This window comes from Myodes glareolus, chromosome 1, assembly GCF_982192425.1.
Source record: "Myodes glareolus chromosome 1, mMyoGla1.1, whole genome shotgun sequence".
NCBI lineage: Eukaryota > Metazoa > Chordata > Mammalia > Rodentia > Cricetidae > Myodes > Myodes glareolus.
In genome coordinates this window covers 55,882,378-55,895,956 of record NC_142026.1, presented here as the reverse complement: position 1 = coordinate 55,895,956, position 13,579 = coordinate 55,882,378, and the positions used below count along the sequence as shown (strand labels likewise).

At 51.6% G+C, this 13,579-nt stretch overlaps 1 protein-coding gene across 1 annotated transcript; it reads right to left on the bottom strand.

The window, feature by feature from the left end:
* Positions 1-1,252: 1,252 nt before the first annotated feature.
* On the bottom strand, positions 1,253-11,377 carry Kirrel2 (kirre like nephrin family adhesion molecule 2). The gene is made up of 15 exons (XM_048438445.3): positions 10,856-11,377; positions 10,493-10,642; positions 8,950-9,099; positions 8,610-8,770; positions 7,982-8,132; positions 7,768-7,873; positions 7,535-7,683; positions 7,154-7,281; positions 6,930-7,062; positions 6,579-6,679; positions 6,217-6,436; positions 4,743-4,841; positions 4,376-4,476; positions 3,641-3,706; positions 1,253-2,439 (listed from the first exon to the last, which is right to left on the bottom strand). Exons 1-15 carry the CDS (start codon positions 10,905-10,907, stop codon positions 2,104-2,106), a joined length of 2,103 nt encoding a protein of 700 aa, XP_048294402.3. The 5' UTR covers positions 10,908-11,377; the 3' UTR covers positions 1,253-2,103.
* Positions 11,378-13,579: the final 2,202 nt, after the last annotated feature.

Genomic DNA, 13,579 nt, shown 5'->3' with positions numbered 1-13,579 from the left:
CTGTCTTAAGACTTTCACCCTTAGCCTTCTCTTCTGGCAAACTCAGACACCCACCATCACCTTTGTCCTCCAACAAGGATGCAAAAACATAGGGTGTGTGTGTGTGTGTGTGTGTGTGTGTGTGTGTGTGTGTGTATGTGTGTGTGTGTGACGGAGCAGTGGGGGGCTCCATAAACTCCTCTGCTGAGGTCCTAGGAATACAAACCTCCAAAATTTCCCCAGTCTAGAACACAGAAGCAGAGTGCGAAAGCAAGCCTGTAATCATAGCACTTGAGAGGTGGTGGCAGGAAAAGAGGAGTTTGGGCCTAGCCTGCACTACCTGAGACCCAATCTCAAAAGACAAAGCAGTAACTTAGGCCTGGTGCCTTCTCACCAAGTCTCTCTCGGCCTTTCCCTCAGACCTAGGAATTCAGTCTTCCTGCCTTAACTGTCAGGTCTCTGGACCTTGAAATTCTCCATCTAAAAACCCGTTCTTTAAAGATGGCTCAGGTCAGGTGCAACACAGCACCTGAGGACCGCGGAGCCTCATTTCCCTCACTCTAAGGGCCAGCTCGAATCTTCTTCCTGAAGGGCTCACTATTTTGTCTCTCAAGTGAGTGTAGAATATTCTCCTTCCCCTGGCCGACTGAGGCAGCCCAGCTCTGTGTGGACTTCTAGGTGTGCGTCTTGTGGGAACCTGTCCACATTTGTCTGTCTTTTGTTTTCAACTATGTGTGCATCAGTGTGGGTGTGGGTGAGGCAGGGGTATGTTATTAAAGGAGTCTACAGTGGGATGGTGGTGTAGACCTATAATCCCAGGAGGGGCTAAGGATGGAAGATCAAGAACTCCAGGCTAAACTCTGTTGAGAGAAGCCTTGGTGGTTAAAAATACTGGCTGCTCTTCCAGAAGACCTGGGTTCCATTCCCAGCACCTACACTGTCTGTAACTCCAGTTTCAGGGGATCCATTGTCCTCTCTGGCCTGGGGGACCAGGCACATATGTGGTGCACAGAAGTACACGCAGGCAAAACACCCACACACGTAAGACAAAAATAATAAATCTTAAAAAAAAAAGAAATGAAATGGCCTACAGTAGCAAGCAGGTAGCAAGAGGCTGAGAAAAGATGGAGGGTTTTACTCCTATGACAGCCTAGGCTAGGGTAGGACGATGGGACAACTTCATGGATCTCTTCGTTCATGGAAAACTCAAGAAGACTCCACAAGCACGTTTGCCTGTTTGCCCTTTTTTCTAATTAAACACAAATATTCCTAGTTCAAGAATCCCCTTCATCTCTTTATTTATTTATTCATTATTTATTTTTAAAGGTTTATTTGTTATGTACACAGTGCTCTGCCTACATGCATGCCTGCAGGTCAGAAAAGGGCACCAGACCTCATTACAGATGGTTGTGAGCCACCATGTGGTTGCTGGGAATTGAACTCAGGACCTCTGGAAGAGCAGCCAGTGCTCTTAGTCTTTTCACCCTTTCTCCCCCCCACACACACTGATGCCTCCTCCTTCACACACACACACACACACACACACACACACACACACACACACATACACACCCCTTTTTATCACTTTTATTCTCACCCCATCCCCAGTCCTTAGAGTCAACTCTTTAAGGAAGGACTCAAGATAGTGGTCATCTAGAGTTCTCATAGAATGAACGGCCATATTGGCTATACTTTTTTTGGCCAAAGTTCCCCTTCCTGGGAAAGCCAGGAGTGGATGGGTGGAATTATTTCGTTCATCTTGATTTGTCTTATGCTATCATTATTTTTGATGCAGATGGCCATTTTCAAATATCTTATCTACTGGTTAGAAAATCCTTCCAGCCATGGCCCTGACTCCCATCACCTCCTGTCTTTGTCCCTCTGCAAAGAATTTGAATGTCTTTTATTCAAACTTGAGTGTTTTCCTCACAGGAGAGTAAGTGGGTATAGTGGTCGTATTGCTCCCTCTTGGTGCATCCCCTTTGGCTGAGCCAACCACACATCAATGATCCTGGCGGTTGTTTCCCTCCTTTGGTGTTCAGTTTTGGAGGAGTAGGCCATCAACTTGTTTTGATTCCTCAGAACAGTGCACAGCACACGACGGCAAGTTGACGCTCTTGAGACTCACACATGAGTCTGGAGACGCTGGTGGCTGGGTGGAGACAAGGTAGCATAGGGGAAGGGGGGAGTCCCAGAGCTCAAATCTGGGGGTCCAAAGGATGTGGGTTTCATATAGCTTGTGAAAGCACGGGGATGGGGTGTGGTGAGATAACCGGCCCGCGCTCTGTACAGTCTGCAGGGGGGTACTAAGTCCAGGTGTGGCTTGAAGTCATAATAAGTAGGAGTTCCTGGAAATCCAATTGGAGAGGGGGGTGGCAAGAAGAGGCCTCCTCCGGGGGCTTCCCCAAGGCTAAGGCTCACACTGACTCCTCGAACCTTGTAGTAACCATTGGTTGGATCCTGGGGAGCAAGTGAGACTTGGTAAGGAACATGAAGGTATAGGAAGGCAGGGATCGTGGGTGGAGAGACACACTGAGCTACAGCTGGACCTAGAGAGAGGTGTGATGGCAGAAACTAGAAACAGCAGAGGCAGAGACAGAGAGAGCCAGGCACATAGATGCCAGAGATAGGGGAAGTGCTGGCTTCCTAGAACAAGCAAGGTCTGACTGAAGTTGGGGAGAGGGAGGGAGAGAGGGGGGCAAGAAGGGAAGGTGGGCTTCAGGTCAAGAGAAAAACATGATCAAGTATAGACAAGAGGCTTTAGCTGGGGTTAGGGATGTAGTTCGGTTGGTAGAGTGCTTGGCTAGCATGCTCAAGGACCTCAGTTCGATTCCCAGCTCTACATAAACTCAGTGTGGTGGCACATGCCTTTAACCATAGCACTCAGGAGCATAATCAGGAGCTCAAGATTATTCTTGGCTACATACTCAGTTTGAGGCTAGCCTGAAATACACGAGGGTTTGCCTCAAAGAAAAGTCAGGGAGTGGGGCTTTAGAATGGGAGGCAGGGTTGAAACTGAAGCATCTATCCTAAGGTAGGATTTCAAAGCAGGGCCATCTTTGGGAAATGTGATGTTTGGGTGGGACATAGTGGGAGTAAGGCTCCTGACTGGTAGAGAACAGCCAAAAAGACAGCTACAGGCATGAAACATGGCTGATGGGGAAAGAAGGCCTGGAGACCAAGGCGAAATAATAAATAAGATAAGGAGTCTGCGGAGATTGTGAGCCGGTGAGCTGGCCCAGAGGAGTTAGAGGTAGGTTTCTCTGTGGCTTTTTTGCTTCTTTTTTTCTTTTCTAGACAGGGTTCTGTGTAGCCCTGGCTATCCTGGAACTCGCTCTGTAGACCAGGCTGGCCTCAGCTCAGAGCCTCTGTCTCCTGAGTGCTGGGATTAAAAGCGTGCATCACCACCTTGCAAATATTGGTCTTAAAGTGACAGAAACCAAAGAAGGAGACTGAAGCAGGGAAGTAACCAAGGGTGGTGACCAGATCTGAAGTCCTAGTTTGTAATCCCAGCACCCAGAAGCTGCAGGACAGAGCCCGCTGGGAGTCCAAAGCCAGCTATAGTGTGGGACCCTGCCTCCAAAAAGCTTTTTTTTTAAGCATGTAACTGAGGAGAGGTAGAGAGTGAGTGACTAATAGTCGGCTCCTCCCCAGTACTCACCGTTGCCTCCAGAGCCTCCTTCTCATCAAGGATCAAGTCACTGTGGCCGGGGTGCACAATGGGACCCTGAAGGAGGGGAAAAAAATGAGAGGCAGTGCTCAGAAGATCACCCTATCCTGCTGCCAGATCCCAAGGGCCTTCCTTTGGAGGTCAGGCTGAAGGGAAGGCCTGGAGGCTGGATTTAAGACAGTAAAGAAGGCTTTGGGGTCATAGTGAGCGGAAAGCGTAACTGGGGGACAAAACGCATTTGCATTTGTGAGGATACTGTGGGTCCAGGGTCATTGAGTTTAAGACTGGGACCAAGCTGTTATAATGGCACACACTTTTAATCTCAGCATTCAGGAGGCAGACGCTGGAGGATCTCCGATTTGGAGTTTATATAGAGCTGGGAATTGAACTCCTCAGGGTCTTGAGCTAACCAAGCAGTCCACTGCCTGCTACAATCCTAGCCCCAGTTAGAGCCTCTTGTCTGTGCTTGATCATGCTTGTCTCTCGACCTGACCCCCACCCTCCTTTTTTGCCTCCCTCCTTCTCTCCCCAACTCATCCAGACTTTGCTTGTTCTAGGAAGTCAGCTTGGTCTACATAGCAAGTTCTAGGACAGCCAGGGCTACATAGAGAAACCTTGTCTCAAACAATAACAGAAAGACTAGGCTCATACTTAAGTTTGAGGGTGGGTTAGACTAGGTTGTCATCTTGGTCTGGAAGCACAGATATAGGGAAACTTGTATCTTACCTGTTCCTCACTGCCACCTGCCTCCTCCTCAGGGCAGCGTGAACTGGAGCCATCACTGCTTCCTGGGATCCGGACCAAGTTCTTTTGCTTGGAGAAAGAGCCTGAGGCCCAGGACAGTAAGAGAAGAGCGACAAGTGAGGTCATATTTTGTGATGACGAAGACTTGGGAACAGAACTGACTGGGCAAAATGGGCTAGGAAGGCTGGAAACCAAGGAGAACCATGGCCAGGAAGCAACGGAAAGGAGATGGGAAGACCCTGGGGAAACTGAGTCAGGGCTAGGGAGGGAACTTGAACGTGCACTAGGATGAGCCCTGTGCAAGCGTAGCGGGCCAGGAATGGAGCCTGGTCCCAAGGCTGATACTTGCCATAGCGGCAGCAGCAGAGAATCACTCCAGTGATGACCATAAAGAGTGCGGTGGCTGCAGAGACCGCTCCAGCCACAATCCGTATGGTGGGCAGCAAGTCTGTAAAGAACATATGGGGTCTCCTGAGAAGGCTGGTCTGAAGACGGGGTAACAGGGAACTGGGCTCAGGGCTTGGATTCCTTGGTTCAAAAGGCTGCCAAGTTTGGGATTTCCCAAGATTCACAGTGTGCTATATTTGGTGTCTGAGGACATTTGGGCATTCACGGGTTTTGGGTTTTGGTTTTTGGTTTTTTTGTTTGTTTGTTTTGGTTTGGTTTGGTTTGGTTTGGTTTTTTTTTTTTTAGATTTATTTATTTACTGTGTATACAGTATTCTGTCTGCATGTATGCTTCTACACCAGAAGAGGGCACCAGATCTCATTACAGATGGTTGTGAGCCACCATGCAGTTGCTGGGAATTGACTCAGGACCTCTGGAAGACCAATGCTCTTAACCTCTGAGCCGTCTCTCCAGGCCTGGGGATTCACAGTTTGAGAGCATGTAACTTTAAATTCCCTGGGTGAGTCACACCTGTAACCCCAGCCTAGGACCATGCAGGAGGACTGCCTGTAAGTTCAGCGTGGGCTATCGGAGATCCTGTCTCCAAAACCAAAACACCAATAATAAGCAAACAGGGCTGGCAAGATGGTCCAGTGGGTATCGGCGCTTACTACCAAGGCCTGAGTTCGATCCTGGGGACCCACAAAATGGAAAGAGAGAACGGAGTCCTACAGAGTTGTCCTCTGGCTTCCACATGCACACTGCAGCAGGAGTGTGCCCCATAAACAAACAAACTCCCTAACTTTAGGGCTGCTCAGAACGTGAGGGTCTTCTGTTTCAACTTCCCAGGTTTGTGGCATCCAGGTATGGAATGGCCTTCTACTTAGGGCTCTATATTTCAGAGAATTATTGATTTGGGGTCTTGTGATTCAAGAGAGTCATACTTAAAATAAAAGCTTTTTTTTTAAAAAAAAATTTATATGCATTGGTGGGAGGGTGCCAGGTCTCCTGGAACTGGAGTTACAGACAGCTCTGAGCCTCCATGTGGGTGCTTGGAATTGAACCCAGGTCCTTTGGAAGAACAACCAGTGCTCTTAACTCTCCAACCCCCACTTTTTTTTAATTACATTTCAAATGTTATTGTATGTACATATATGTATGTGGGAGTGCATATTACAGTGTGGGAACGAAGATCAAAGAACAAATTTTGGGTGTTGGTCCTCTCCCACCAAGTGGGCTCTGAGGGCTGAACTGGGGTCATCAGGCCTGGTGGCAAGTCCCTTTACCTCGTGTGTCATCTCACTGACATAAGTGCTGAGATTTAGGGATTCTTTGCATTTGGGGACCTTATAGTTCTGTGGCTCCAATCTTGGGAATCGCTGTGTTTGTGGGGTTTGGAATCTTCAGGTTTCAGGGTCTTTGGGTCGGTAACTCACCTCTACGACCCAGGTGGACCTGGGTTCGTCCCTCACCCAGCCGGTTCCTGGCACTGCAGTTAAAGCCCCCGATAAAGTCGGATTCCTGGGTCCCGGAAATGTGTAGCACAGAAATAAGGCCTGGGCCCTGTCCTCCCTCCTCTTCAGGGGCTGAGAAGGTCTCCACCAGGAACCTGCCTAGTGAACCTGCCTCCAGGAAGCCCTCGTCCCAAGACCAAACCTAGAAAACCAAAGAAAAGGAGGTCAACTCAGAGCCTGAGGAAGCAGAGAAGGGCTGGTAGGATGTGGGAGATGTCAGTGTCAGGCGTGGGGGGCAGGGATCACGGCTGATGTGTCAGAGGGGTGAGGGTTCCTTTTCTTACCACGGAGTCCGGGGCAGGGGAAGCAAACACCACACACTGGAGTCGAGCAGGGCCCCTCAGGAAGGCAGGCGCAGGAATCGGGGCCTTCACTACCGGTGGAGCTGGAATGGAAACTATAGACCATGAAGCAGAGGTCTTGACCTCTCCAAAACCAGTTCTGAATGAGGCGAGGTCAGACATGGTCACTGTGGTTTCACCCCTGAGAAGCCAGGCCACGCCACTCTACAGACTAGACCTGCCTCTCCTTCTACAGGTCCGGCTCCACTCCTCAGTCCCACAGCCTATAACTTCCTTTTCAGGGGCACGCCCTCTCGGCCCATCCCCTACCCCAAGACCCTCGGGGTCTCTCACCGTTCACCGTCAACCTCGCCTGCGCTGTGCCGCCTCCTAGACCCGAGCGCCGCGGCTCAGCCCTGCACACATAGTCACCGGCATCCTCCAGCGCCACGGATGGAAGCCGCAACGTGGGCCCCGAGCTCAGCACCTGGCACAAGGAAGGGGTATCAGAGACAACACTCGGGGAGACAGCCCAGACCACTTCCAGCTAACGTCCCAGACCCCATATCGAACTTCACCTGAGAGCTACCAAGGCGCGTCCAGGTAATCCGTGGAAGTGGGTTCCCTCGCCAGGCGCAGCTGAAGGAGGCGTCTTTCCCCACGTCCACGGACACGGGCTTCGGTTTTGCCGGCAGAATAGGTCCATCTAGAGGAGAGAGAGGAGTGGGTTAGAATGAGCCCCTGACACAGGACCAACTGCTCCAAAACACGAGCAGGTACAAGTGTGGGTATTCAGGCAACAGCGCCACTTAGAGTCCGCTACCACAAACCCCCCCACCTCCAGCCTCGCTTAGAGGTTGATCTGACCCAGCTAAACCTCGCCCTACTACTGGCTCTAGCCCCGCCTTTCGGCCAGCCACGCCCACCTCGACCACACCCACGGCCCCGCCCCTGCTCACACAGCACTTCTAGCGCGGTGCTTCGGTTGGCGCTGCCCACCGCGTTGCTGACTTCGCAGGACACCGGCTCAGTCAGGAATGTAGCGTCTGCTACGACCTCCAACCTTGGCCCACGTGCCCCGAGCACCGGGGATCCCCCTTTCGCCCACCTGCGGAGACAGAGACGATATTAATGTCGCCCTGCCCCTCCTCAAGCTCCCGTACTCTGCTAGAGACAAGGGGCGTTTCTCGACCTGTAGCCGGTGACAGGAGGCTGGGCAGTGGCTTGACACAGGAAAGTCGCCTTCTCTCCCTCCTGCACAGTCTGGGGCTCAGCAGACAAAGTCACCACGGGGGGATCTGTGAGGGTAAGGCAGGAGCTTTCAGTCCCCACCCAATCCCCCTTCTGTTGTGTCAGACCCAAGAGTCCAGGCCCACCCTGGTCTTTCCAGGACCAACGGCACTCACACTGCAGGATTAATGTAACAGCTGTGTCCTTCCCTGTGGGCAGGACCTGGCTCCGGGCTCTGCAGATCAAGGTGGCTCCATCATCGTGACTGGAAGGGGTCAGGAATAAGGTGTTTTCCACTGCCCCAGTGGTCTTGTCCTTCAGCGTGGTCTGGAGGTGATAGATAGACGACACTTTTTTCTTTTTAGAACAGGGTCTCACTCTGAAGCCAAGGCTGGCTTTGAACTCATGACCCTCCTGCTTTAGTCTCCTGAGTTCTAGGGTTATAGGTGTGTATTACCACACCCCATACTAACAATGATCTTATCTATAGCTTACATAGGTAGTGCTTACAATGAATTAGATATTTTTAGACATTCACATGTTTATTTAATTCTCTATATTACCCTATAAGGTAACTCTACTATTTTTTCCACAGTATACATAAAGAAAACAAAGGACAGAGAGGTTAAACACCATATACAGGAGCAAGTAATTAGCAGCTGACTGAACCAAGATGCCTGGCTCTTGACCTGAATCATAGTTCAACCCTGAATGGCTGCTATTCCCTCTAGATGAGCCTGAGATCAAGGTGGACCCTGAGTCTCGCTGAATGAACAAAGAATGGCAAAGAGATTGAGACCCAACCTGGTGGAAGGTGGCTCCATCCAGCCGGATCCCATCTCGGAACCACAACAGTTCAGGGGCAGGTTGGGCATCCCCTCGACTCCGACAGGTCAGATTCCCAGGAACTCCAGCAACCAGAGACACAGAGGGGCCGCCTAGTATCTGGGGGGCTTCTGGGGGGACTGCATGGCAGATCTGGGGTCAGAATTGCATCCTGGAAGCAGAGCCTCTGATCCTCTCAGCTCCACCCACCAGTCCCCCAGGGTTCTTAGACTCCACTATTCATGAGCAGTCCTAGCTGCCCCACTCCCCACCTCCAGCTCCCAAAGCACAAATGGGCTGGGTCCTCACTCATCCTCACCCAACACACGCAGTTGTGCAGGTCGTGATCGAAGGCCCGCTTGTGAAGCCTGACACTCATATGACGCTTCATCTTCTAGTTCCACAGGTTTGATGTGGAGGTCATGCTGGCCACTGGCTGCATTCCCTGATATCCAGTACCGGGACCACCCTGAAGACAGAAGAGACCATAAAAAGTTCTGAACTCCTGGTCTCAAGTCTTTATCTCCAGGAATCCCACCCCAGGGAGCAGATAAGAGCCACACATTCGATGCTAAAACACCATTAAAGGACTGGAGAGATGGCTCAGAGGTTAAGAGCACTGACTGCTCTTCCAGAGGTCCTGAGTTCAATTCCCAGCAACCACATGGTGGCTCACAGCCATCTGTAATGAGATCTGGTGCCCTCTTCTGGCCAGCAAGCATACAGACAGACAGAACACTGTATATATAATAAATAAATATATCTTAAACAAAACAAAACACCATTAAAACATGCATGCTGAGGCCGGTGGTGGTGGCGCAGGCCTTTAACCCTAGCACTAGGGAAACAGAGGCAGGTGGATCTCTGTGAGTTCGAGACCAGCCTGGTCTACAAGAGCTAGTTCCAGGACACAAGTTCCAAAGCTACAGAGAAACCCTTCTCGAAAACCCAAAGCCCAACCAACCAAACAAACATACATGCTGAGGCCAGGTGTGGTGGAGCACACCTTTAAACTCCAGTACGAGGCAGGTACATCTCTCTGAGTTCTGAGTTCGAGGCTATTCTGATCTATATAGGAAAACCAGGCTGGCCAGGACTACACAGTGAGACACTGTCTGGGTTCAGAGAGATTCTAAACCTCCTGTCAATTTATAGTCACCACAAATTTGTGAGTTAAAAAGCCAGAAAGGAGGGGTTGGAGAGATGGCTCAGCAGTTAAGGGCATTGCCTGCTCTTCCAGAGGTCCTGAGTTTAATTCCCAGCAACCACATGGTGGCTCACAACCATCTGTAATGAGATCTGGTGCCCTCTTCTGGCCTGCAGGCAGGATACTGTATAAATAAATAAATAAATAAATACATCTTTTAAAAAAGAAGTCAAAAAGAAATACAGGAAAACAATTCCCATCAAGTTAGGTTAAGTCAGATGTAGGTGTTGCACGCTTGTAATTTCAACACTCAAGACTGAGGCAGGAGGATTTTGAGTTTGAGGCAAGTCTGGGCTGCAGAGGCAGACCCCCCCCCTCCAGCTCAAACAACAAAACAAAACAAATAACCAAAAAAAATAGATAAAACACTACCTTTCGCCCACCATAGAGGAACGTTAAGGGGCCGGGGCTTCTGAGAAGTTCGCAGTAGCCTATGCATTAATTATATGACTATAATTACTGGCAAACTGACTATAATTACTGGCAAACTGTCTATGCATTTACATGATACTTTAGAATAAAAAGTTTCCAGACACAAGGAATCACATTCCCCTCCCCCAAAAAACAATCGTCTTAAAACTTTGGGATTCCCAAATATTCACTGGAAGCCAACCAATCTCGAAAGTTGAAACCATCAGCTGCAGCCCAGACTCACCTGGAAGGTCTCTTTCGCCCCCTAGAGCCAGCCCATCCTTAGTCCACTGCACAAGCCCCCGGTATGCTCCCAGAGCGCAAGGCAGCCGGGCTTCCTCCCCCAGCAACACCACCATGTCCTCTGGCTGTTGGAGAAAATGGGGCAGTGGGCCTAGGAGAAGAGGGACAGAAGAGCTGAGATTAAGTCAAGAATTCCCTTATGCAAGACCCGGGAGGTCCAGTCCATAGCCCTCCTTCCTCAGATCAGAAGCTCTCGCCTCCAAAATTCTCTCTCACACCCAGGATTAGGAGTCAGTCCTTAGTCTATTTTTCACAAGCAAGGCGGGAACGGACAAATAACCCTCCTTGCGCCCTTCGAGGGTACCTGCAAGTCCTCTGAAGCTGCAGAGGAGGACGAGGAGGGCGGGGCCCAGCATCCCGTGTGTGTTTGTGCGTGCACCCCAAGATCCCGTAGACTTTGGGTTGCACTGATTCCTCTCCAACTTCTTCCTTGACAGTACGCCTCTCACCACGCTGGACTGGAACCCCTCTCTGTACCCCACTTCCCCCGCCCCCACTCCAGTCTGGAGGGTTCTACGTCTGGCCTGGAGTCCCCGAAATCTGGCTCATCCGCAGCCTCCGATGCTCTGTACTGCTCGCGGGTTGCACACCCTGGGTCTGCGAAAGACCCGCGGGAGGGCGGGATCCTACTCGCCACGCCCCCTGGTTACCCGCCCTCTTCCCATTGAGAAACTCGGGCGGCTTGCGTGCCAAGACTACGGGCTCTCCGGGTCGCGGTTCGCGCTGCAGGAGGGCACCCCTGCGTTATCACGGTGTCTGAGAGCTGTAACATCTGGGTCCAAGGAGGGGGCTCTGCTCGTGTTGGACACCTGCGCCCTGCTGAGGTTGAAGGGGAGGCGGGCATGAGGAGGAGGAGAGAAGAGAGTGGAAGAAACTTGCTCAGCCCGGACCCAGGAGGGACTGAGCTGAGTGGAAACGAAGCTATAAATGGGAACCCCTGAGACTTCACCAGTTTTCGAGCCCTGGGGAGGCGGGGCCCAGGCTCCCGTGGGCCTGCGGGTCGGGGAGAGGGCACCCAGGTGCTGAAGGACTACTTGGGAGTCATGAGAAAAGAGGGATTCAGCTCCCCACTTTCCCAAATACATCCCTGCTGCTGTGTTATCTCTGCAAGCCTTAACACACTCTAAGTTGTAGGAATCCAGCCCTTCCCTCCCTCTCCCCGCTCCGCCCCGAGCTTCTTCTTTCCCAGGACTCGGCAGTACCCACCAGTCCCTTCTCTCCGCCTAGCTGTCCCGGGCCCCTCCGAGTGGTTGCCGGGCGACGGCTAGGAGGCAGCAGTACCATGGCTCTGGCAGGCAGGGAGGCTGGGAACCGCACAGCTTGTCCTGACAGCTCCGATGCAGCCCAGCTGGGGCGTTCCCACGCTGCGCAGCTGGCAGGGCAGGTGGGAGGGACTCTGAGCCTACTGAAGGAGCTGGGGAAGGGGATCTGGGACCCCGGGTCTCACATTCCTGGAGCTATCAGAATTAAACGACATTCAGGGCTCAGACTGGTGTGTCTAAATGTCAGAGGGTTGGATTTCCAGGGAGGGGGTGGTTCAGATCTCTGCAGGCTGAGAAGCTGGTGGCCCTTGCAGCCTGTAGTATGGTGCAGTTGGACCAGGTTCGGAATATCTGGTCTTAAGTCTTAGAGCTACTGGATTTAACAACCAATCTCACTCACCCCCACCGGCCCAGGAGGATTGGAAAACTAACAGCTGTGCTGAGTCGTAGAGGAGTGGAGTGTGGGAGGCAGTGGGCTGGAAAAGAAGGTCCTGGGAGGTTCCATGTCTAGCTCTGGAGCATCTGAACTCCCGGCTTCAGATTCTCTGTTTTGAAATAGGACAGGCTTGAGCCCAGGACTCCTGAGTCTTGGGGAGGAAGTCAGGTGATGAGGTGTTTTTCCAGACACCTGACAAAGCTTCCCTTCCTGGCACCCTGGGGCCACCAGCATGGAAAAATGGAGAGGCTGGAGTCCCCAGGGCTTTCGGAGAAGGAAAACAGCCAAGTTTGAGTGTAGGTTTGTACTAATTAAAGGTTCCAGCAACTGACAGCCCTACACCTTGGCCTTCGATGGTACCATCTGGTAAAGGCCCCCATGGCAGAGCCTCCATTTGTTAGGTCTACATGCAATCCGTTCCCCAGAAGGTGTAAAGGGGGTTAGAGAAGGGGATGTGGAAGGAGGGTAACGAATCAATAATAGGGTGGGTGGGAGAGAAAGACCAGAGAGCTCAGCCTTGGTAGAGAGCTGAGGGGGTCTCGGGCCAGATGCCTGGACTGCCCCCTGGAGGAGGAGCAGCAGCAGGGCGGGAGGTTTGTAGGGAGTGTAGGGGGTGGGAACAGTTGCAATTCCTGCAGGAGATAAGCAGGCAGAAGGGGCTTATCCTAGGCAAATGCAACTGTGCTCCCGGGTTTGGAAGGCAGGCCAGTCAACATATGGTTCAAAACTTCCAGGGTCAGAATCAGGTCTAGAGTCAGGGAACTGCGTGGGAAAGGCCCAGAGACAGGCTGACTGGGGAGCAGAATATACTGAGTTCCTGCTATGGAGTGACAGTGGGGGAGGACAGTAAGAGTGACAGAAATAAGAAGGGGAGGGGGGGAGCGAGAATTAAAGAGATGGAGAAGAATGAGAAGATAAATCACCCTGACTGGAGAGAGACACACAAAGAAAGAAAGGAGAGATGGAGAAGTTGAGAACAGAAGGACTCTCACACCGTCTCAGGACTCAGATGTTCCAGCTCCCAGAGACCCCCACTCTGTGTCTAACTGTATCTGAGCCCATCAGGTTTCCACACACTGGGGTCTGTGCACCTGGTCCTACTGGCTGTCCGAGTACCAGACATTCCCAAACTGTTCACAGATGGAATCCACTCTCACTTCTCCTGGAATACCCACGCTCTCACACACACCCCCACACATAGTTGGCTTCCCTCTCTCCCACAGTTTCACCGTTTCAAACACACTCCTGTGCGTTCACCAGTAGAAGTGTATGATGCCACCAAGGGAAAGAAGGAACTTGTCACAGTCCAGGACAGCTGTGGCAGTGGGGG